This window comes from Manis pentadactyla, chromosome 3 (assembly GCF_030020395.1).
Source record: "Manis pentadactyla isolate mManPen7 chromosome 3, mManPen7.hap1, whole genome shotgun sequence".
In the NCBI taxonomy this organism is placed as follows: Eukaryota; Metazoa; Chordata; class Mammalia; order Pholidota; family Manidae; genus Manis; species Manis pentadactyla.
This window is the reverse complement of record NC_080021.1, coordinates 134,656,464-134,682,139: the sequence shown is the minus strand read 5'-3', so window position 1 is coordinate 134,682,139 and position 25,676 is coordinate 134,656,464. Positions and strand designations below refer to the sequence as shown.

The 25,676-nt window shown below is 43.4% G+C and overlaps 1 protein-coding gene across 1 annotated transcript in view; it reads right to left on the bottom strand.

Annotated features, from left to right (window-relative positions):
• HSD17B3 (hydroxysteroid 17-beta dehydrogenase 3) overlaps positions 1–25,676 on the bottom strand; it is a 54,509-nt gene that overhangs the window by 3,106 nt on the left and 25,727 nt on the right. Inside the window, exons 3-10 of the mRNA XM_036904392.2 lie at positions 13,312–13,387; positions 11,590–11,697; positions 10,474–10,541; positions 9,201–9,236; positions 6,589–6,623; positions 5,448–5,529; positions 4,784–4,849; positions 1,811–1,960 (exon numbers count right to left, since the gene is read on the bottom strand). Of these exons, the coding sequence (XP_036760287.2) occupies positions 1,811–1,960; positions 4,784–4,849; positions 5,448–5,529; positions 6,589–6,623; positions 9,201–9,236; positions 10,474–10,541; positions 11,590–11,697; positions 13,312–13,387 (621 nt within the window). The remainder of the gene's footprint in view (positions 1–1,810; positions 1,961–4,783; positions 4,850–5,447; positions 5,530–6,588; positions 6,624–9,200; positions 9,237–10,473; positions 10,542–11,589; positions 11,698–13,311; positions 13,388–25,676) is intronic.

Here is a 25,676-nt window from a genome sequence, read left to right as displayed (position 1 = left end):
AAAAGTGAAAAGTCAAAAAGTAGACATCTAGAATTGGATCATATAGCAAGGCAATAGCTTTGCAAGCCAGGCTCTTATCTCAAGAAAACATTTTCTAAATGCTGATGGATTCCATTGAATACATCAGCATCCTGGAGAATGTGTGTCCTCTGAAATGTGTCCCCTGGACTTAGGCTGGGGACTGGAGAGAGGCTAGGGACGTCTGATAAAGAAGCAAGAGGGGCACTGGGGGTGAAGGAGAAGTTATTGCCCTTACTCCTCTGTAGTGTGAACTGTAGAACACCATCTCAGTGTGGCGACACAGGTGCCAAGGTTTGGTTTTTCCCAGCGCCCCTCAGATCCACATTGATGCTGATGCAGAATTGAGAGCCGGGGGCCCTCTATGAACCAAAGCTGTAGGTGGACTGCAAGCCTGTGGCTATATGGGGAGGGAGCAGAGATAGCTGGGGAGCAGCCGGGGGTCCCCTGGCCAAGCAAAAAGGACAAGAAGGGTCACTCCCCACAGCCATCAATCAGCAAGGTGCACAGCCACCAGGCAGAAGGGCCACCCATACTTAAGGGCCAGCAGGGACTCTTGTCTGCAGTATCATCTCAGGGAGAAAGACAGGAGAAGGGGAGGCACCCAGAAATACTGAAAGTTTTTCTCTAATTAATATAGACAGAGGGCACATTTCCTAAATGGCCACTTTATATTTTCAGATCAAGTGAACTTTAAACTCATTGGACATTTCATTCGTTTGTTTTCCTGACATGCAGCAAATGTTGATCTGGAGAAAGACCAGATCAGCAATGAGTAAAATAAAGGTCTTATATTCTTCCTGCCTGTCCACCTTGTAGTGTGGGTCAAACTGTTAAATTCTGCACATTGTTGAGGTTCTAAGTAAAAGTAGGAATAATCATCTAACGCAAATCGGTGTCTCTTGCCAGAGTCTCCATTAAGTCCCAGGAGATGACTGAGTATTTGGGGAGGTTAGTGCGCTGACCCATGAATTATTCTAGCATCTGAGGGGGAGAGAGAGAAAAAGCATGAGGCACAGCAACCCATTTCCTGTGGTAGAAAAGCATACGGGTCAGAGGAAGAAGGGGGCATATGCAGGGCAAGTAGACATCTTTCTACATGTGCAGTGAAAGTAGAGATCCGCCTAAAATTCTAGAAACAGAGCTGCAGGACATTGTTTTAAGCATCAGAGTGTGATACTCCAGTCTACCTTTGGTTCATGTTTGTCTCTCAAAGCAGCGCAGGAATGGTGAAATGTCCTCCCGCCGTGAGCCTTGAGCCGTGTTAGAGGCGGCCGGGGCGTGTGGGGCCCGGCTGGTGCTCGCTCGCAGCCGCCCACCGTGCTCTCTGCTCACGAACCGTGAGCAGGGGCAGCCCAGCGGCGGCCCACAACCGGCTGTGGGGGAATAGTTAAACCAAGAGACGAGCGAGGGCTGCCGATCAAGGTGTTTTGTTCCTCCTTGACAGCCAGGCAGTGAGGCATTGACCAGCAAGAGGGCCAGAGAAGATAGTGGTCCCCCCATGGAAGCTCCCTGGGTCCTGGTCTGCCCTTCCCAAGAGCTCAGGGAGCCCTGTCACCATCTGCGGGGAGAGGCGAGGCAGCCCAGGGTGAGATTGGCCAACCCTGGGGTTCTCTGTGGGCTGAGCACCCGGCCATGCACCTTTTCCCTGGCTGTATCACCACCCAGTATAACCTCTGGCGTTGTGATCTTTGCCAAGTGTTCCAACAGCAAGAAAGGGCTAGCTCAGCCCTACCAGGGCCTCCTGCATGCTGCCCTCACTCCCTTACAGAAAGGAGATGCTATCAGTTACCAGGAATTCGTGGGCGAGGCAGCCACAGATCTCATCTCCAGTGGTGACATAAGTCAGTGATTCTTTAACAAACTCATCGGCGGTCTTGGTTACCACGTTGGTCTTTAGGTGCTTCGTCATCGGGGTAGAAACAGCATAGGGGGTCAGCACCTACGGTGGGAAATCAAGGCTGTGACACAGAGGCAGTTCACCCAAGCCTGAGAAATTAACACCCCTTTTACCACCCCTCTGTTTTCCAACTGTATTCTGGCTGTAAAAAGATTTCAGGACCCTAAATAAAAGTGGACAACTGAAAAGTTCTGGTTTAACTTCGCCACTAATTCAAGATCAGGCCTTGGCCTCACCACGCAGATTCAGATGCACGGAAAACATGAACTGCTCACTAAAACAAGACTGCCAGACTTCGAAAATAAGAATGCAGGACACTTAGTTAGATTTGAAGTCCAGACAAACAACTACAAAAATTTCGACATAATTATGTCCCAAGTATTGCATGGGATATACTTACACCAAAAAAAAAATTGTTTGTCATGTACCTGAAATACAAATTTAACTGGATGTCCTGTATTTTATCTGGCAATCCTACCCCAGAGGTTTATTTCTAACACATATGGCCAGAGTTGGAGCAATTTAAAGCCCTTTGGATTCCCACTTTCACACTTCAGTTAGGAGCCAGGAGTGGCCCAACCTCCTTGATCTTTCCTGTTGTGGTAGAAAAATAAATCACCCCACACTGTGCCCCGCACATCCGACATGTGTTTCCACCTGAGGTCACACCACCGTGTGGCCTGGCGGGAGGTTTCACAACGGGGCTTCTTCCTTTATTCCCAGACACAGAGACGTTGGCATTTTTAGAAAGGAAACAAGATCCATGGTTGTTTCTGTGGTTTCATTTATCTTCACATCCCACTTGAAATTGCATTGTTTCATAATTGAATCCAAGCATGAGTCCACCGGTCCAATCAAATCGTTCCTCATGGAAATTTAAGCTGTCATTACTTACACAACACTTTTCTTCCAAAGATCTCAAAAATAACTACCTTAGAGAAATATGAGGAGCATACATTCTCCAACCCAGTTTCCAGATAGGGAAATGCTAACAAGTACTTTCATTCCTACAGTGAGTTTTGGTTGGCAAAACACCTTTTGCACAAAACAGGGGCTCAAGAAATATTAGTTAAACTTGCATACCTATTAGTTTATTGGATCTTGCCAATAATGCAGGGAAGTAAGCAGGTGTAATAAACCCCCTTTTACAGATGGGGAAACGGAGGCTTTCAGAGTTTAAGCAGGTTGTCCGATGATAAATAGCAGAGTTGGGATTTGAACACTAAACCACATCCGTAGTAATACTTGCTCATCCACTGAGCAGAGATGTACTGAGTACCAATCACATGTGTGTTTGGAGAAACCAGTCATTTCTCAAATGGTCACAGAGACCTTTCACCTTGTGCCCTTCCTCGGGGTGGGCTGCCTCCCCTGGGCCACCTCCCCGTGCCCTGCTGTCCCATGGAACGCCCCACCTGGGAAGCTCCAGCACTCCTGGCCCACAGTTACCAAGAGCAGGTGATACCCAGGCTGTCACATCACTAGGGTATAGCTACAGTACAACCAGTAGTGCTGTCCACAAGAACATTTCTCTTTCTTCTTTCTTCCAGACATATGACAGAGTTGCATTCCCTTGATTCTCGTGGTTGGGTGTGACCAGATCTGGCCAATGAGTACATGCAGAAGTGGTGTGTGTTTTTTCCCATCCAGATCCCTTAATTACCAGAGCAAGATCACCCAGAACACCTGCCTCTTTTGCTCTGGCGGGTCAGTGACAAAAATCTAAGATAGCAGCTTCCTCCACCAGCCTGGGTCCCATGTCACCACGATGAGCTACTCCCCTCTGCCAGCTCACAGTGAGTGGGTGGCATGAACAAGAAATAAATATTTGTGGCTTCAAGCCAATGAGACTTTGGGGTTTATTTTTACTGCAACAAACTTCACCTATATGGAGAGGCACCGTTGCAAAAGGGTCCATTGTCAGCAGGGAGTCAGTGAATGGGTAGGAGGGAAAATCTCTGAGAGGTGAGGCTTTAGCTCAGCAGAGCAAAAGAGCAGGACTGTGACCCAGTGACCTCGCTGTTACAGTCACTCGCTATGGCTGGGAAGATGATGTCATTTACAAAGTTCCCACCATTAACTCATACCTGCCTACGGAGTGAGCTGTATCCTATCACCGGTTAATTTATAGGAACAGCCACCTGAGATATTCTCACCCGAGTATTTTAGTTGAAAATCGATATACATACAGCAATCATTTTAAACATGCAACTGTGAGTTACATGTAACTTTTTCATTTCTAATAGTATGTCATTAAGCTTCTTCCCAAACAATAACAAAAACCTCTGTAAAGTGTTTATTCCAGGTTCCTGAAACAGCTTAACTCTGTGCTGCTGAATCAGGCACATGTGTAGCATTAGCTCCTCAAGACATCATTGCTCAGCCTGCAGACGGTGACAACCCGGTTCTGTTCAGAATTCGGTCAAGGTCACCTCCATGACAGATCTGCCATTGCAGGTAAAGGGGAAGCAGAGTGCATCTCCCCATCTGATGACATCTGTCACAGATGAACCACCCCCGAGGGAAGATCCCCCTCCCCTTTCCAACGTGGAACGAAGGGCCCAGTTTTCTTTCGTGTCTCCTCCACAAGTCCTCACCTCACAGCCTGTCTCCCGTGTCCAGTCAGGGAGCAGAGGATGTTTACCCAAGACCCCAAGCACTCACTCGCCTGCCCCCTGCCCTCCTCTGCACCAGGGCGTGCATGAGAACAGCAGCAGGGGGAGCCAGGGCCACCCCGTGGCCACCATGATGGTCCCAGGAACTCTCATGGTGTCATCCAGAGCCTCTCTCATGACCCCACATGCTCAGCCAGTCCTGCAGGGTGCACAGATCCAGCCCCCAAGCACCCAGAGGTGCTGAACTCACCTGGATAATGATGCCTTTCGCTTTATATTCCGCTTGCAGTGCCTTGGAAAATGTGCGCACAAATGCCTGGAGAAGAGGGAGAAACACGTAAGGACCCAGAGCTTGCCGTCCCCATCAGAGCCCACTTGCTCAGCTTTGAAGGAGCAGCCCAGAGAACCTCCCTGTTCACCTTCCAATGCAGTCATCTGGGACTCGGCTGTACTTCCTGGTCTGGGAGAAGCTCCCTCAAGGAGCAGAAACACACATCTTGGGATAAATGCACACTAGCACCCTCGCATTTAGACGACCTTATCCAGGGAAAGCTCTGCCTTGGCCACAGCACTCTGTCCTCCAAGGATGGGTCTTTAGGATTGGGGTGTGGGGACACCTGGCTAGGCTTCCAGGATGGAAGGAAGCTAGTGTCAGTTGCAGGCAGGAAGAAAGCAGGGCTCCCAGGCCAGAGGCTGAGTGGGGCTGGGGTCCCATGGGGATCATGCAGCTGCCCAGAGGCAGTCAGCGCCTCTTTCTAACCTCCCCCAGACCCCTGCCGACTAGCCCAGCCCTGTCACAGAAGGGCATCTGCAGGCGAATCTGTCCATCCCTTTACCAGGGGATGCGAAGGACGATGCCAACCGGGAAGAACAAAGAAAGAGAGGGGAGGCTTGGACTACATGCTGTTACTCGCCTTGGAAGCTGAATACAAGGAGTATTGAGGCCAGGGAAAGAGGGCCACTCCCGAGGAAATGTTCAAGATGAGCCCTTTCCGCCTAAAAGGCAAAAAGCAAAGGTTCATTGCTTTAGTGCCCCATCACACACACCTTGAGAAGGAAGACAGCAACAGGGCCCGTAAGCCCTACAGAACCCCATCCTCTCCAGGCTTCCACACTCACTGTGTGTTCTGAGCAGAAGGTCCCCCATGTCGTGGATTATGACATGGCACAGTGATGTCACTCAGCAGATAGTTGACATCAAGGGCTTGTGACTGGAAGCTGGGGCTCCCCTAAAAACTATCTCCCATAAAATGCAGAGACCAATTCAGCTCAGACAAGAGCCAAGGAGGAGGGGATCCTTCTCTCAAATGTGATGTGAGCCCAAGGGCCCTCCTGACTCATAAAGATGACACGAAACAGGGCAGATGTCATGTGTAATCCTGTCTTGGGTGCAACTGACAGTCTGTCATCTGCTCACCATGCATCCCCCAAGTCCCTGGGGTCCATATGTAATATTTTTAATCCTTCCCACTTAGATGGGTTTGGACCAGAAAAGCCAGGAAACTGCAAAGTAGACGGCAAGGTTAAGCCCCTTCTTGCTCTAGGTAAGACAAAACTATCGACCATTTTCTATTAATGAAACCACCTGAGAAGAATCAGCCCCCTAATGGGCATTGTAATAGGTAATAAAAACATGGAATAAATGGGGACATGGATGGAGTGGCGATTTAGCACTAAGTTGGAGTATTCATTCTGACCAGCGCTGAAACCCCTAATAAGAGATGGTCTTGGTCTGCAGTTGCTTTTATGCTCAATGTAAGTTAATTGTTTGAATACAACATGCGCTCAAACTGCTGCTCTCTTCCTGCCCCTCATCCAGTGCTGTGTTTGACCTTCAAATATGTTTATCTGTTTGCCAGGCTGGCCTGGCCCAGGATGTTAAACTCTCTCTCATCACCTCCGTGTCCTTTCATCACAGTTTTAACATCTGTTAAAGTAGCAGTTGATGAACCCTGTTCCCCCCCACGTCCACCCTCCCACCCTGAGCGCCCACGTTAGCCGATGGCCAGGCCAGAGAGACTGCACTGCTCTGAGTTTTTCAGAAAATGACCTCACCTTGATTCCATGTGCTTCAGGATGAGCTGTGTCATCTGTAAGAGAAGGTCAAAGTTAAGCCCTACATAAGGACTAAGTAGCCATGGGCAGGGGACTTGGGGCAGCAGGTGCTGGAGGGAGCGAGAGAGAGCGCTTGATCTCAGATGGCCTTGAAAATCGCTCACCCTCCCTGGAGGTAATCCTGGCAACACTAGAGTCTGCAGGAACCCATGGGAGGCTATCTAGACAGACGGCAGATTATTCAGAGGCCACAGGTTTCTTCCCCAAAAAGCTGAAGTCTTCCTAAAACTGAGGGCAGTGAAAAATTACAAGAATTGGCTTCTGGCTACACTGAAATTCCCTAGATACTTCTTCTGGGAGACAGGTCAAAGTAGGCTGACCATCACAAACCTTGCCAAGAGCTAGAATCGAGGGACCATCAGGAAACCTACCAGGTGTCCATGAGTGCCCCACATACCAGGCAAGAGGTAGAGGGACAGCTCCTCAGCTCAGACAGTGGCACAGAAACAGCCTGCAGGCGGCCTGTGGAAAAGCCCCACAGACTGTCCACCGGAATTAAAACAGCACTGGGAAGCCCCTTTCCTGTCCAACCTACTGCCCCCGAGGACATCTTCCCTGCCAGTCTGTAGCTTGACTGGCTCATTAAAAGAGCCTTTTACATCACGACGACAAGGCACCCATATTACAAATTAAGGAAGAGGCAAACCCATGGGCTGAAATGTCCTCCAAAGTACAACTGAGTGGAACTGGCCCCAAGAATCCCCCGGACTATCCCCTGAAACGCTGGATTTTGAGGCAGGTGAGGACAAGATCGTGTCACCACCCTTTCTTGGGTTTCCAGCCTCATTCTGGGAATTGCTGGAGCACTTGAGAGCACCACCAGCATTTCCTCAGTCTCCCACATGAATTCACCAGCCTTTTGGGCAAATGATCCCAATTAGAGACAACATCAGACTTCGGGTGTCCCTGTCTCAAAGCTCCCAATTTTTAGTCTCTTATCCCATGCTGTCTTTGCCCTCAAACTCATCCTTGAATCTCTGCCCTGGATAGAGAAGCCCACGGTTTCCAGATGGCTCCTTTGGAAGGGTGAGTGATTGCTAACCGCGCTGCCAAGCAGCTGGCCAGCTGGGGCACGGCACACTCAGGGGCCAGCCTGCAATTTGTTTCCTTTGTTCCCTGGGGTAGTTAGTGCCTACCAATACACAAATCGATTTTTTTTTTTTCAGCAAAGCAAAGCATTTCTCTGCTAAAGGAGGCAGAGGGTTGTCAAACACAGTTGGGAAACCCTGTGATCAAACGGATCAAGACTGAAAGATCAATGTGTGAAGTAAAAGGAAAGATTCTAGTGGTAAAGCTGCTGACAACCATGTGATACATGAAACTATTACATCAATGGGGATTTTAAAAAGCCATTGATTACTCAGCATAAGAGGAATGTGGGTACCAATAAAAACTGGGCAGGAAACTATAAATGCCAGTATGTTTACAGAAATAAAACCAGTGGTGAAAACAGTTTTTGTCAGCCCAACTTAACCACCTGAAAACAACTTTATTTTGGCCTGCACAGCACCCATCCCCACTCCTTATGTTGATGGCAACCTATTTTCCTTTGAAGAACCAGCCCATGTCTTGTAGATAACACTGAGCCTTCCATTGCTTCCCAACCTGGGTCACAGCACTGTGAAATCAGGGGTGATACCTGATTCACTGCTGCAAGTCCATGGACCTTCTGGAGGGATCACAAGGGCTGTCACGCACAGCTGTGAAATTTTGTGTGCTGAGCAAGGTGCCCAGCTGGAGTGTGAGCGCAGGCTGACAGCCCATGGTTCACTCACAAGCCATTTGGGGGGCTCTCGCCCCTCAGAGAAAAGGGGTACATTGTGTTCACATTGGGCTGTGTCCACTTTAAAGCAGCACCTTTTTTCCAAACTGTCTGTCCAGAGGGACACCTTTCCCCTGCCTCCACAAAGGCCCGGCATAGGGCAGCTTTGCGGTAAGACCTGCAAACGCTGGCACTTATGCAGTTAAGTCCAATAAAGGACCTGAGCCCTGAATGGCACCCAACACACCTCTTAGTCCAACACTCTGAACAGATAGGAATCTGAAGTTCAGGGGGTTACATAGCATGCCCAGCACTGTCCAATAACTAGTAGCTGAGCTGGGATCAGAGTATATTTGAACTTGAACTTCAGTTCAACAAATATTTATGGAACATCAGAAGTCCAGAAAACCCAAGCTGTGCCCTCCACCATGTTTCCAGAGCGAACCCTGCTCTATTTACACAGGCTGAGTTGGAGGAAGGTGTGACCTGTGTTTTTTGAAATCTGCCTTAGAATCTGAGTATGTTTCAGTATCATTACACCTATTATGTTCTGACATGTGACAAACTGAAGGGAGAAACAGAAGTCAGATATTAGGGGTAATGAATCTGTCACTGTGTTTTCTTGATGAGAACAGAGTAAGATGATTAAAAGACCACTCCATTGCCTCTCAATCAAGTGTGGTTCAACTTCAAAGAAGACTGCTTATCCAGGGAATGGCATTTATCCTGAGTTACAAGTTGCAATAGCGCCTTCATGTTAATGCATTTAGCACGTATACTGGTCACATACCTTCACTCCTGCGGTGATGTTACAATGGATGAGGCTCTGTAATAAATCATCACAACCATGAATCAGCCAGACCACTGGAAAATTCTCTTGAGAAGTAGTCAGGGCTAAAGAACCATAAAGTGGGCAAAGCCAGTCTGCGTGCTGCCCCTCAGAGCCTGCAGATTCAGCTCCTAAAGGACTCAGCAAGTGTGTGCAGTAGAACCAGGAAATTTCTGGCATCCGTTACGATTCTGTAAGAATGTGATCTTGAACAGAAGTTAATTGTTTCCTTGAAAATTCAGGGAGGAATGCAAACAATTTTTCAAAGGGAGATGTTTCATTTCCAGCTTAGGGAGGAGAGGTGAGTATTCGTGAGGCTAGAAGCCAATAGCCAGAGAATGGAAAGGCAGGTGGTTGTATAATACAAGGGTGAGATTCTGGGCGACAGAGGTCAGATAAAGAAACTACTAGCGTCACCCAAGACAGGCAGATGGGAAAGAAGAGACATGAACAGAGGAAGAGAAGCAAGAATGGAACCCACTTCATGGAAAGACACAGACTCTAGCCAGATCCAGGGACCTTGGGGGTTGGACACATGGCCAAGCAAGGGTGGGGAGTGGGGTTTGGCAAGGATCACAGCAGTGTCCAGGCTCTCAGGTGTTACGTGCCCATGCAGCAGACTGCATGCCTGAACAGGACCCTAGGAATGCCTGTGGGACAAGGGAGCGGAAGCATGAGAGCCCGTTCAGAATCAGTATAACTCCATGACTTCAAAGGTTAAGGCCAAATAAAAGCCAACAGTTAGGGCCTTCAAGGACTGTTACATGCATGACAAAGTCACTCCTAACCAGCAACGGCAGCCATGGGCCTGAGTCACGCTTGCTACACTCACAACACAGAGTTCATATCATGGGCAACCCTCACACTAAAAGGTGAACAAATTTTATTACTGGGGAGACAAAGAAAACCAAAGAGCTGGCTTTCTCCCGTTTATACCCACAGCTATGAATTTAGTAAGCAGAATTACCCCTAGTCTTAGCAAAGCAGAGTCCCAAAGGAATGGGACAGTGGGCAGGGAAGTTTTGACATGCAGAGGAGGGGAAGACACCCTTATCCTGGAGATGATCGTGAAAGTGGCTCCCTCGACCGTGTGTCAGACACTCAGATGAAGGGGAGTCCTCCAGACATCCACCTGGAATATGGGGTTTCGGCCAGACCTGCTCCCACTCCCCCCACCCAGGCTCCGGGGGTGAGCTGGTGAGAGGAACCGCCCCCCAGAACAGCTCAGGCCTACCTGGATTTCCTCTGATGTATTAAGGAAGCAGCTCGGCAGAAAATTTGGAAGCATTCCGACATTGTTGACTGACAAAGAGGCAAAACAGAGATGTCAGAAGAGCCAGTGGCACGTTTATTGAAATCTTTAAAAATGTTCATCCGCAACCAAGGAACTCTTCTCTTGGGAATTTTCCTCACGAAACACATACAAAAAGATATATACTCAAGGTTGCTCATTGCAACATGATTTGATAACAGTGAGACATCGGAAGGAAAAACATAGTTGTCTGATGACGGGAAGCACATGAAATGAATCGTGGGGTGGCCATATAGTGGGACGCAAGGCACCATCCAAAATCATGGCTGCTTCAAAGTTTAAGGAACATGGAACACATTTGTGATGTATGATTCTTAAAGAGGGTTATGAAACAGTATGTACATTTAATCCCAGTTTTGAAAATATGCGTAAATGTGTCTGGAAGGTTTTGCACCAAAGTGCTCTCTCAGGCTGTTAGGATTTTAAGAAATCCATAGTTCTTTTATTAGTGCTCATCTACTCTTTCCACCTTTTATGCAATAATGTATTTAACATTTTATTAGTAAAAAAAGGAATTTTTTAAAATTCAGCAGAAAGTTTAGAAATTAAAATCTTCCTTCTACATATGATACAAACACTGTACTATGTATGAGGTTATCAAATATTCTGTCTATAAATCATGACAGAAAAAATATTGTCTTTCTTCTAAGTAAGAAAAAGAGACAACCCTCAAACAATCATACTGAACTGCTGTTTCATGGATCAATCACAGAAATGTTCGTCTGTTAAACTAATTCCTTTAAGCCACTGTTTCTGAGATTGCCTCTTCCTGCCACATGACATAATTGGTAAATGAAAATTTATTTTAATACTAGAAAATATGGCTAGAAAAATTGAAATATCTAAATTTATTATATTCCAAAACCCTATATAAATGTATTAATACAATGTGCCTCTTGAAGAATTGAACTTTAATATTCAGTTTAATGCTACTGCTTAAAATACAACCATGGGCTAAATTTAAGCTACTATGGAATAATCAGGTGTCACTAAGATAATTGTTTCACTTACAAGGTGTGCGTTTTACAACTTACTTACCTAAAATTCCGATTTCTAAGCCTTCAAGTTTTTCTTTAATGTGCCCATAGATGTCGCCTTTGGTAAAATCTGCTTGTATGATCTTCACACTACTCCCTGTAGAACACTCTGCATTACAGACAAGTTGTTTTTAATGAACAAGGGTCCAGATCACCGTTTGCCCGTGACGCACCGCAGTGCTCCTGCACCACCCGAGGTGACATTAAGGGAACAAGCCCACCACCCCAGTTAGGAACAAGAAATAGCCCAGATAAATGCTGTGCTGTGCTGAAAGATCTGTGAATGACCGTTTTCCTGTGTGTTTGTAAGAGTTACTATAGTGGCAAGTATATGCACTAAAAACAGATTTAATGAGGTGGTTCTCAAAGTGGGGTCCACAGACCACAGCATGCACATCCCTGGGAACTTGTTGGAAACTGATTTTCAGGCTCCACCCCAAACCTCCTGAACCAGAAACCCAGGGAGGGGGCCCAGTGCTGCGCTACCCAGCCAGTGTCGGGTCCCCTCAGCAAAGACACAGCATTTCAGCCTTCGGAAAGGATCTACGTACACAATATCTTGCTTTAATCCTCTCAACACCCTTGCCAAGTAGATATTATCCCCATTTTCCAGAGGCAAACGTGAAGGCTCAGGGAAGCTGAGTATCTGCCCAAAGGCATCCCACTCTGATGCCTCCACAATTCCCTGTGGATTTGTTCTCTGGCAGTTTTCAGGCAGACAGGCCCGCACCAGGTGGAACTCACCAGCCACTGTGGCTCAGCTTGGAAGTTAGACCCGACTTCCCTGGGGCAAGTGATCTGAGGCACAGTTTGAGGGTGGGGGATGTTTTAGTCCAAAGACAATACTTGCCTCTCAAGAGGAGAATGGAAAGCACTGTTAGCATCGTGAGGGAAACACTGAAGAATGTCCCAGTTCTGGCCCGAGTTACTTCTGATATCCAGACACAGAACAAAACCAGAATTCATCGGTCCAAGGGCACTGAGCCTCCACCGCGTGACTGCTCAGCCCTGTGGCTCCCACATCTGCCTGCTGCCCCAAATCTCCCCCAGGGACCCAAGGCTGTCCCCTAGACAGCCTGCCACAGTCTATTTTTCATAACTGAAGACTTGCTGCTTTGAGTTAGGGAGTTTATTAATTACTAAATTAATAATTCATTATTAAATTTAAGTACCCAGAGAGGGACACTGTGGTCATTATCAACTAAGAACACTTCAGAGTGGATCATAATAAAACGTTGTAATATAAACTCTGTCTCACGGGGTTACACAGTGTGGAACCTTCAAAACCCTACGTGGCAGCCCTGGGTCAAGTCCTTCTTAGAAGTCTGACAGCCCCCTGAGGCATCGAACCTCACCCTCCTGCAAGGGTAAGAGCACAGACGCTGGCAAGTGACATCCCAGACAGGTCCTGCTTCTGTAGGGGGAGGCAGAAGCACCACAGAGCTGGGGCCTCTGGGTGGGGGAGGGCTGATCTTGGGGCGGAAGACAGGGGACCAGAGCAGAGGGACAGCTGTGCGTGAGCCCCTCCTGCTTCACCTGCCCGGAGGCTCGCTGGCCGACTGGAGCCGCTCACGCCAGCGCTTAATTGTGAACTGGGGTCCCCGCAGAGGCCCGGTGCCCCAGGCTCCAGGGGGCGACCTAGGGATGCTGACGAGGCCCCCCAAGGCAGGACAGGGGCAGGTTTGGTCGGTGGGCTCCACAGACATCCCCTTATTTCACTCACCGATCTCCGCGGCCACGGCCTGAAGTTTTTCCAGTGTCCGACTGATGAGCACCACGTTGATCCCTTGCCTTGCCAGCTGGGGGTGCGGGTGGGAAAACAGAAAAAGACAGGGAAGGCCTGTGTTAAGTCCGGGGAAAGAAAATCGCGGGGCAAAATACCTCTAAAAACCGAAATCAGTCCAAGGGAGAAATAAAGCTTAAAACCCGTTTATTGCTTACAAAGTGCGGTCCAGCACATCACTCTTCCCCCACCCCCCTCCCCCACCCCCGCCTGCTCCAGAAGAAGCCAGCCAGCCCCTCCTCTTAACCTCTCATGTTCAGACATGCCCTCCGTTGCCCAGGTAATTACCTACTGACATGGAGATGAACTTCTCTCCACCCCTGAGGATATGCAAATGAACCAAAGCCAGGAGAGAGACTCTGGAAATGTTACAGTTTTACCCACAGCCTGTTTTAAAGGTGAACTGGGGCATCTTTGTGTAATCATCGTGTCAAAAGGTATATGCTCTTCAAATTGTAACATTATTGCCAAAGTGCCCTCCCTTACAACTGCACCATAAAAATACAGCTATTATATAATATAGCTATTATTTCTCCACACACTCTGACCAACATTTCATATGAGCAACCTTGTTCAACTTTTTCCATCCTAATGGTTAAGAAATTGCATCCCTTTATTATTTTAATTTGCATTTTTTTTAGTTATCATTGGAGTTCAGTATCCTTTCGTATGTTTACATGTGAATAACCAGAGTATTTCTTTGCCATTCTTCTACTGGGTAATTAATCTTCTTACAAATTTCTTATAAATTTGTAAGAGTTTTTTTTAGCATATTCTGGATATTAATTATCTGCCTACTCTATGTGGTATTTTCTCCTTTGTTTATAGTTTTCTTGCCATACATTACATATTAATTTTAATGTTATCAAGTTTGTGAATATCTTCCTTACGTTTTTTCAAAAAATGTCCTTTATGATGTTCCCTAGCTCCGAGGATATAAATACATTTTCCTATAACATTTTGTAATTTATTTGTTTATTGGTTTTTGAAAACAGCATGAGCTTGAAATCATCTACCACTGTTGTTTTTAAAATGGCCAACTAGTTGTGCCCACCTTTTTCCATTTCTCCATTACTTCCCAAGGTAAAATGCTCAGTCACACGCCCAACCCTCATGTGCACTGTGTCTGATCTGTTCTATTTCACTGACCTGTTTGTCAGTTAGCCCCACTTCTTAGTCATAATCTTAAAATGGGCTTTGACATATGATCAGTCTGCTAGAGAAAGTCTCTATCACTTATTATCTTCTTTCAAATTATTTTTATCTTCTTAGTTTAATAAGAGATAAGTAAGTGATAAAACGGATCAAGTAATACATCAAAATTAGAGCTACTTAGGGGAAATAATATTTTACAATATAATAGTCTTTGTAGCAATCAGTTAATCTCCTCCATAAATATGGTATCCATTTATTCAGATCTCATGTGTTTTCCAAAGACTTTTAGAAATTTATTCAGATAAATCTTGGATATCTCTCATAGTTTGCATTAGGTAGGATAACATTAGCTCCTATAATAATTCCAAAATTTCAGTGTCTTAACACAATGAAGTTCATTTTTTTGTTTTGTATAATAAACTCCGTTCCACATAATCATTCAGGCCCTTGACTGAGAAAGGCTTTGCCACAGTCAACCCCGATTTTCTAAGATTGCTCCGGGTGTTGATATCCAACCAGTACAAGGTTGAAAAGACATACCCCCTCCCAAAACCACTTGGCCAAGAAGGGACACCCATCATTTCTGCTTGATTTCATTGGCCAAATTAGTTACATGGCCCTACTTGGATAGAAGGGAGGCTGTGTAAAGCCCTAGCTGGGCAGTCATGTACTGGCTGCAGCGCCATACCATGGAAGAAAAAGGAGGGATCTGGTTGGACTTGCTGTTCCTGCCACTGTTATCTTACACTTATTTGTTACCATTGTGAATTAAATTATTATGGAAAAAAGAATCTCTAGAATTAAATACCTAGGTTCAATTCCTGCTTCCACCACTTACACCTGTGGGCACAAGTTACTCAGTTCGGCCCCTTGGTATTCTCATTGGCAAAATTTAAGGAAGTCCTTGCTCTCAGGTTGGTGGTCAGCACGCATGCCTTGCCCTGGTCCCAGCCCTACCCTTTCCACCCAGCGGCTCCTCCCTATCAACACAAGGCCTCCCTAATTTGCCTCACATTGGGTAACTGAGCACTGAATTTGATTAAAGGATAGTAAAGGCAAATCTGTGCCTTTTGTAAAAAAATAAGTTACAAGAACAATAGCAATTTTTTCCCCAAACTAAATACAGAAAGACCAGCTCTGTATCCAGATTAGTAAAACATTTCCATAAATGAAAATACTCATAAAACAATAAATATTTTATTAGAAAAAAATACAGATATAAAGATACACATCAAAGATACTAGAAAGTCTGTGTATGGGAGGAAGGGGAGTGTGGGAAGGGAATGGAAGCAAAGAAGATGACAGAGGGAATCCCACTGTCATTCGGGCCCTTGACTGAGGGACATCTTGTGGATGGGTGACAACCCAGCCCTCTGAGGCTTTTTTTCTTCTATCTTGAGAAAACACTATTGCACATAACCAATAGTAAATTTGATAGGATACTAACGAAAGAACAAGAGATATTTCCATTAAGTTATCATCTAACAAGATAAGAACCAACAATATACCCAGTCATAAAAAAGATGTGCAGCCTTCAAATTTCATGCATACAGTGGCAATATTAATGTATCTATATCCCACAATTTGAAGTTCACATAATCCAAGTTAGATAAATGTAACCTACAGAGCGCTCAACATTTCATAAACATTAACCCAGTTAAGTTGACAACAGCTCTGTGAAGCAAATCACATTATGTTACTGATGGATGAGGAAACTAAAACTCATAGAGTTTAAATGAGATCTGCAAGTTGAAATGGTAACTGACATCTGTGATTTGAACCTGTTTCTCACTGCTCATTCTACTTCTCAACACAAAGTTTTAAAACCCGGTCTGCACTACTGGTACAGTTTTTGTGTTCTGCCTGAGCTACATATCACCAAAGAGACAGGAAAAATAGACATCAGAGAAGTTTTTTAAGAAGCTTTTATCCCTTCAGCTTGGCTTCATTGTTATACTCCACAAATGAGGGAAATCATTTGGCATTTGTCTTTCTCTGCCTGGCTTATTTCACTGAGCATAATGTCCTCCAGCTCCATCCACGCTGTTGCAAATGGTAGGATCTGTTTCTTTCTTATGGCCGAATAGTATTCCATTGAGTATACGTACCACCTCTTCTTTATCCATTCATCTACTGATGTACACTTAGGTTGCTTCCATATCTTGGCTATTGTAAAAAGTGCTGCGATAAACATAGGGGTGCATATGTCTTTTTGAATCTGAGAAGTTGTATTCTTTGGGTAAATTCCAAGGAGTGGGATTCCCAGGTCAAATGGTATTTCTATTTTTAGTTTTTTGAGGAACCTCTATATTGCTTTCCACAATCGTTGAACTAGTTTACATTCCCACCAGCAGTTTAAGAGGGTTCCCCTTTCTCCGCATTCTCGCCAGCATTTGTTGTTCTTAGTCTTTTCGATGTTGGCCATCCTTACTGGTATGAGGTGATATCTCATTGTGGTTGTAATTTGCATTTCCCTGATGATTAGTGATGTTGAACATCTTTTCATGCGTCTGTTGGCCATCTGAATTTCTTCTTTGGAGAACTCTCTCTTCATATCCTCTACCCATTTGTTAATCGGGTTATTTGCTTTTTGGGTGAAGCAAAACTGAAGGAACACAATAGCAGCAGACTCAGAGACTCCAAGAATGAACTAGTGGTTACAAAAGGGGAGGGTTGTGGGAGGGTGGGTGGGGCGGGAGGGAGAAGGGGACTGAGGGGTATTATGTTTAGTACACATGGTGTGGGGGATCACAGGGAGAACAGTGTAGCCCAAAGAAGGCACATAGTGAATCTGTGGCATCTTGCTGCACTGATGGACAGTGACTGCATTGGGGTATGGGTGGGGAATTGATAATATGGGTAAATAGAGTAACCACATTGTTTTTTCATATGAAACCTTCACAAGAGTGTATATCAATCATACCTTAATAAAAAAAAAAACAGAAGCTTTTATCCCTCAAGAGATAAACACACACATACACACACACACAGTGGATAGTGTATACTTCAGTATGCTGGTGTGTTGTGTTGGCTGTTAATAGCATATGGTAGAGGAATAGGAGTTAATCAGCTGAAAAATGCCTAATGTCAGTGTGATGGGGGAGGAACACAAGCTAATATTAAATGATAATGTAAAGTAAGAAGGACTTTGGTAAAATTTCATGTAAGATCTTAAAAATGCACAAAAGAGGCAAATAATGTAGCCTTGGGTTTAGTGTAAATTTTGGAAATATCCCCCAGAATGTGAAACAAACATATTGTACTTCCCTTTGCATAGACCCTGCATTTTTTACAAGTTGGGAAGTATGTGGCAACCCTGTGGTAACCAAGTCTATTGGCGCCATTTTTCCAACAGCATTTTGCTTACTTTGTGTCTCTAGGTCACATTTTGAAAATTCTTGTAATATTTCAAACTTTTAATTATTATTATATTTGTTATGGTGATCTGTGATCACTGATCTTTGACGTTGCTATTGTAATTGTTTGGGGCCCCACCAACCATGCCCATGGAAGACAGTGAACTGAATCAATAAATGTTGTGTGTCCTGCCTGCTCCACCTACCAGCCATTCCTCCATCTCTCTCACCTTGGGCCTCCCTATCCCTTGAAACAAAACAGTATTGCAGTCAGGCAAATCAGTAACCCTACAGTGAATGTCACTAGTGTTCAAGTGAAAGGAAGAGCAGCATAACTCTCACTTTATATCAATAGTTAACACATGATGCATCTCAGTGAGAAAAGCATGTTGAAAACTAAGGCAGGCTGAGAGCTGGGCCTCTTGTGCCAAACAGTTAGCCAAGCGGTGAAAGCAAAGGAGAAGTTCTAGACATAAACTGAAAGTGCTGCTCCAGTTCACACCCTAATGATAAGAAAGCAAAATAGTTTTATTGTTGATATGAAGAGAGTTTTAGTGGTCTGGGTAGATGATCAAACCAGCCACAATATTCCCTTAAGCCAAAGCCTGATCCAGAGCAAGGCCCTCACTGTCTTCAAGTCTATGAAGGCTGAGAGAGATAAGGAATCTACAGAATATAAGCCTGAAGTTAGCGGAGGCTGGTTCATGAGGTTGAAAGTAGGAAGCCATCTCCATAACATAAAACTGCAGGTGAAGCTGTAAGGGGTGACGCAGAAGCTGCCGCAAGTCATCCAGCAGAGCAGCTAAGATCATGAACGTGGCCATGCTAAACCACAGATTTTCAATGGAGAAGACACACGCTTCTGTTGGAAGAAAGTGATATGATTTCATGTCATTTTCTTCCAATAGAGAATGAGAAAGAAGTCAATGCCTGCTTTCAAAGGACAGGCTGACTCTCTTGTTAGCTAATGCAGCTGGTGACTTTCAGTAGAACCCAATGCGCATTTACCATTCCTAAAATCCTAGAGTCCTTAAGAATTATGCTAAATCTACGTTGCCTGTGCTCTACAAGTGGAACAACAAAGCCTGGATGATAGCACATCTGTTCACAACATAGTTCACTGAGTATTTCAAGCCCACTCTTGAGACCTACTGCTGATAAAAAAACAAAAGATTCCTTTCAAAATTATCACTCCCGGACAATGTACCTGACCCCAACAGCTCTGATGGAGATGTACGGCGAGATTAATGTTTTCATGCCGGCCCTCTGAGGCTTAGATTAACAAATAAGGAGGAAGGGATTGGGGGGGAAGGAATGGGGAAAGGAAGAACATAGAAAAACGTACAGCTTGCCTGCTGGTAGACCCATACCTATATCCTGATGGCAGTGAATGTAGCAGGCGTGGCATTTCCCTCTCTTTTGCTGTCTATTAAGTGTACCTATTCTAAGTCTTACAACACCCATGCTACCAAATGTAATTTTCTTGTCTACAAATGCTTATTTTACAGCTGCCTCTAGCCATTCCAGTTTATTTTTTAGCTAAGGTTACCCCTAACTCTATCAATGAATAAGGCCATAATTGCACACATTCTGACAAAGAATTTTATATTTTGGCATTAACCCCTTTCCCAACTATGTAAATCCATACATTTTTTCAGTCAGCTCTTGTGCCTTCCTACTGGATCTTTCCTTACTAAGCTGAATAAAACCTTACAAGTGCTAGCATGCATCTTTGTTGGAGAATTTATGTTACTATAATACTGAAGATAAAATATGGCCAATCCTTTGAATTATTTGCCTAAATGGCCACAACAGTTACACTAAAACTCTAATGTCTCCAAGATTTCAGAAGTGAATATACTACCATGCCCTGTGAAAGACAGAAAATATCAGAGAAGAGTTTTAAAGTCTAGATTTATGGTATTTTCAAGAGACACAGCTAAAACAGAAGGTCGTAGAATGGTGGAAACTTAAAAGAAGAAAAAATTATTATACATATATACGGTGAATACCAACCAAAAGAAAAAGACACAGCTTTATTAATGCTACCAAAAGAATTATGCCAATAAGCTTGAAAACTTAGATGAAATGGGTGTATTTCTAAAAAAATTTAAATTTCCAAAACTTATTCACAAAAAAATTAAAAGCCCAAATAGTTCTGTAACCAGTAAAAAAAATAATAGTAATAGTAGTAATGTCCTGATGATAACAATATAAATGAGCAGTTTAAATCACCCCAAAGAGAAAACTCCAGCCACAGATGGTTTTATGAAGTCTATCAAACATTAAAAAAAATCATTTCAAAATCACACAGTGCTTTTTTTTTTTTTTAAATAATTATTTTTTATTGAAGGGTAGTTGATGCACAGTATTACATTACATTAGTTTCAAGTGTACAACACAGTGATAAAACATTTATATACATAATTCTAGGTTCCAGCTATCACCCTACCAAGCTGTTACAGTATCTTGACTATATTCCTTATGCTATACATTACATCCCGGTTACTTATTTATTTTACCATTGGAAGTCTGTCCTTTTTTATTTATTTATTTATTTATTTATTTATTTATTTATTTTTGTGAGGGCATCTCTCATATTTATTGATCAAATGGTTGGTAACGACAATAAAATTCTGAATAGGGGAGTCAATGTTCAATGCACAATCATTAATACACCCCAAGCCTAATTTTCGTCAGTCTCCAATCTTCTGAGGCATAACAAACAAGTTCTTACATGTAGAACAAATTCTTACATAATGAATAAGTTACATAGTGAACAGTACAAGGGCCGTCATCACAGAAACTTTCGGTTTTGCTCATGCATTATGAACTATAAACAGTCAGTTCAAATATGAATACTCATTTGGTTTTTATACTTGATTTATATGTGGATACCACATTTCTCTCTTTATTATTATTATTTTTAATAAAATGCTGAAGTGGTAGGTAGATACAAGATAAAGGTAGAAAACAAAGTTTAGTGTTGTAAGAGAGCAAATGTAGATGATCAGGTGTGTGCCTGTAGACTATGTGTTAATCCAAGCTAGACAAGGGCAATAAAACATCCACAGATGCAGAAGATTTCTCTCAGAACAGGGGGGGTGAGGTTCTAAGCCTCACCTCTGTTGATCCCCAATTTCTCACCTGATGGCCCCCCTGCGACTGTGCCTGTCTTAGGTTGTTCCTCCCTTGAGGAATCTTACCCGTCTCTGGCTAACCAGTCATCTTCCAGGGCCATACAGGGAAATGTAAAGTTGGTAAGTGAGAGAGAAGCCTTACTGTTTGAAAGGTTAGCTTTTTACTTCTTTGCATATTTATGCCCTGTGACTTCTATGCCCAGCATTTGTCTTGAGGTATCTTTACCACTTGGAAGAATTATGATACTCGGTAAATTTGATATGAGGCACGAATTATATTTAAGGGTTGTAATTAGGAAGGAAGAAGAAAAGCTATAGTAGTAGCAGGCGGAAGAAAACATAGAAAGATTGATTATTTCTTTGACATATCTTCTTGTAGAGTAACTTCAGCATGTATAGGTTTTAAACTACTAATTAAATTGCGCACACACATTAACATAATAGGAGTATAGTTACATAACCAAAGCATACCTGTAATAACCAGCCATCTCCAGTGAAACCAAGAAAACCAGTTAGGCACCTTAGGCATTTGTGAAAACTTATCTATGATATGGTGGATATTGTCCAAATGAACTTGAACAGTCTGAGAGAAATCAGACAAATTAAAACAACCCATTCCTGGGGAATGTTCACATCCCTTATGTTCTTTTAACAGTAAATAGTCTGTAGTTGTAAGATTTTGGAGCGCTACAATTTGCACTTCTCCTAATTCTTGGTTGAGTTCCAACAGTATAGATCCAGTCAAATTTGTTGTTTTACTGTATGCACAGGCCAGCTTAGATATCTCCTTCCTCATTCCCATGGCAAGTCCAGAAGCTGGTGGGATGAGTGCATCTACAGCTGTAGCAGTGCGTGGATCGTTGTTGGGGTTTTTTGATGATCATCTTCTGGCATGAGTCTTCCAGAGAGTGCTGATGTTGGAAGTTCTCTTTCATATCGTATCTTAGTTCATTTTCAGGGTAGCCCAATTAGGCTTTGAACTTCTGTATAGACGCAAACAGACCCTTTGTCTACACTTTTATATGCCCTTTATACCCTTGTGTAGAACTCATTGGAGGTTACCACACAGGAACTGCCCTTTTTTTTTTTTTGGTATCACTAATCTACACTTACATGACGAATATTATATTTACTAGGCTCTCCCCTATACCAGGTCTCCCCCATAAACCCCTTTACAGTCACTGTCCATCAGCATAGCAAAATGTTGTAGAATCACTACTTGCCTTCTCTGTGTTGTACAGCCCTCCCTTTTTTCCTACCCCCCCATGCATGTTAATCTTAATACCCTCCTACTTCTCCCCCCCCTTATCCCTCCCTACCCACCCATCCTCCACAGTCCCTTTCCCTTTGGTACCTGTTAGTCCATTCTTGAGTTCTGTGATTCTGCTGCTGTTTTGTTCCTTCAGTTTTTCCTTTGTTCTTATATTCCACAGATAAGTGAAATCATTTGGTATTTCTCTTTCTCCGCTTGGCTTGTTTCACTGAGCATAATACCCTCCAGCTCCATCCATGTTGCTGCAAATGATTGGATTTGCCCTTTTCTTATGGCTGAGTAGTATTCCATTGTGTATATGTACCACATCTTCTTTATCCATTCATCTATCGATGGACATTTAGGTTGCTTCCAATTCTTGGCTATTGTAAATAGTGCTGCAATAAACATAGGGGTGCATCTGTCTTTCTCAAACTTGATTGTTGTGTTCTTAGGGTAAATTCCTAGGAGTGGAATTCCTGGGTCAAATGGTAAGTCTGTTTTGAGTTTTTTGAGGAACCTCCATACTGCTTTCCACAATGGTTGAACTAACTTACATTCCCACCAGCAGTGTAGGAGGGTTCCCCTTTCTCCACAGCCTCGCCAACATTTGTTGTTGTTTGTCTTTTGGATGGCAGCCATCCTTACTGGTGTGAGGTGATACCTCATTGTAGTTTTAATTTGCATTTCTCTGATAATTAGCGATGTGGAGCATCTTTACATGTGTCTGTTGACCATCTGTATTTCTTTTTTGGAGAACTGTCTGTTCAGTTCCTCTGCCCATTTTTTAATTGGGTTATTTGTTTTTTGTTTGTTGAGGCGTGTGAGCTCTTTATATATTCTGGATGTCAAGCCTTTATCGGATGTGTCATTTTCAAATATATTCTCCCATACTGTAGGGTTCCATTTTGTTCTATTGATGGTGTCTTTTGCTGTACAGAAGCTTTTCAGCCTAATATAGTGCCACTTATTCATTTTTGCTGTTGTTTTCCTTGCCCGGGGAGATATGTTCAAGAAGAGGTCACTCATGTTTATGTCTAAGAGGTTTTTGCCTATGTTTTCTTCCAAGAGTTTAATGGTTTCATGGCTTACATTCAGGTCTTTGATCCATTTTGAGTTTACTTTTGTATATGGGGTTAGACAATGGTCCAGTTTCATTCTCCTACATGTAGCTGTCCAGTTTTGCCAGCACCACCTGTTGAAGAGACTGTCATTTTGCCATTGTATGTCCATGGCTCCTTTATCAAATATTAATTCACCATATATGTCTGTGTTAATGTCTGGATTCTCTAGTCTGTTCCATTGGTCTGTGGCTCTGCTCTTGTGCCAGTACCAAATTGTCTTGATTACTATGGCTTTATAGTAGAGCTTGAAGTTGGGGAGTGAGATCCCCCCCTACTTTATTCTTCTTTCTCAGGATTGCTTTGGCTATTCGGGGTCTTTGGTGGTTCCATATGAATTTTTGAATTATTTGTTCCAGTTTATTGAAGAATGTTGCTGGTAGTTTCATAGGGATTGCATCAAATCTGTATATTGCTTTGGGCAGGATGGCCATTTTGACGATATTAATTCTTCCTAGCCACGAGCATGGGATGAGTTTCCATCTGTTAGTGTCCCCTTTAATTTCTCTTAAGAGTGACTTGTAGTTTTCAGAGTATAAGTCTTTCACTTCTTTCGTTAGGTTTATTCCTAGGTATTTTATTTTTTTTGATGCAATTGTGAATGGAGTTGTTTTCCTGATTTCTCTTTCTGTTGGTTCATTGTTAGTATATAGGAAAGCCACAGATTTCTGTGTGTTGATTTTGTATCCTGAAACTTTGCTGTATTCCGATATCAGTTCTAGTAGTTTTGGGGTGGAGTCTTTAGGGTTTTTTATGTACAGTATCATGTCATCTGCAAATAGTGACAGTTTAACTTCTTCTTTACCAATCTGGATTCCTTGTATTTCTTTATTTTGTCTGATTGCCGTGGCTAGGACCTCCAGTACTATGTTAAATAACAGTGGAGAGAGTGGGCATCCCTGTCTAGTTCCCAATCTCAGAGGAAATGCTTTCAGCTTCTCGCTGTTCAATATAATGTTGGCTGTGGGTTTATCATAGATGGCCTTTATTATGTTGAGGTACTTGCCCTCTATTCCCATTTTGCTGAGAGTTTTTATCATGAATGGATGTTGAACTTTGTCAAATGCTTTTTCAGCATCTATGGAGATGATCATGTGGTTTTTGTCTTTCTTTTTGTTGATGTGGTGGATGATGTTGATGGACTTTCAAATGTTGTAACATCCTTGCATCCCTGGGATGAATCCCACTTGGTCATGGTGTATGATCCTTTTGATGTATTTTTGAATTCGGTTTGCTAATATTTTGTTGAGTATTTTTGCATCTACGTTCATCAGGGATATTGGTCTGTAGTTTTCTTTTTTGGTGGGGTCTTTGCCTGGTTTTGGTATTAGGGTGATGTTAGCTTCATAGAATGAGTTTGGGAGTATCCCCTCCTCCTCTATTTTTTGGAAAACTTTAAGGAGAATGGGTATTATGTCTTCCCTGTATGTCTGATAAAATTCCGAGGTAAATCCATCTGGCCCGGGGGTTTTGTTCTTTGGTAGTTTTTTCATTACCGCTTCAATTTCGTTGCTGGTAATTGGTCTGTTTAGATTTTCTGTTTCTTCCTGGGTCAATCTTGGAAGGTTGTATTTTTCTAGGAAGTTGTCCATTTCTCCTAGGTTTCCCAGCTTGTTAGCATATAGGTTTTCATAGTAGTCTCCAATAATTCTTTGCATTTCCGTGGGGTCCGTCATGATTTTTCCTTTCTCGTTTCTGATACTGTTGATTTGTGTTGACTCTCTTTTCTTCTTAATAAGTCTGGCTAGAGGCTTATCTATTTTGTTTATTTTCTCGAAGAACCAGCTCTTGATTTCATTGATTTTTGCTATTGTTTTATTCTTCTCAATTTTATTTATTTCTTCTCTGATCTTTATTATGTCCCTCCTTCTGCTGACCTTAGGCCGCATCTGTTCTTCTTTTTCCAATTTCGATAATTGTGACATTAGACCATTCGTTTGATTGCTCTTCCTTTTTTAAATATGCTTGGATTGCTATATACTTTCCTCTTAAGACTGCTTTTGCTGTGTCCCACAGAAGCTGGGGCTTAGTGTTGTTGTTGTCATTTGTTTCCATATATTGCTGGATCTCCATTTTGATTTGGTCACTGATCCATTGATTATTTAGGAGCGTGTTGTTAAGCCTCCATGTGTTTGTGAGCCTCTTTGCTTTCTTTGTACAGTTTATTTCTAGTTTTATGCCTTTGTGGTCTGAAAAGTTGGTTGGTAGGATTTCAATCTTTTGGAATTTTCTGAGGCTCTTTTTGTGGCCTAGTATGTGGTCTATTCTGGAGAATGTTCCA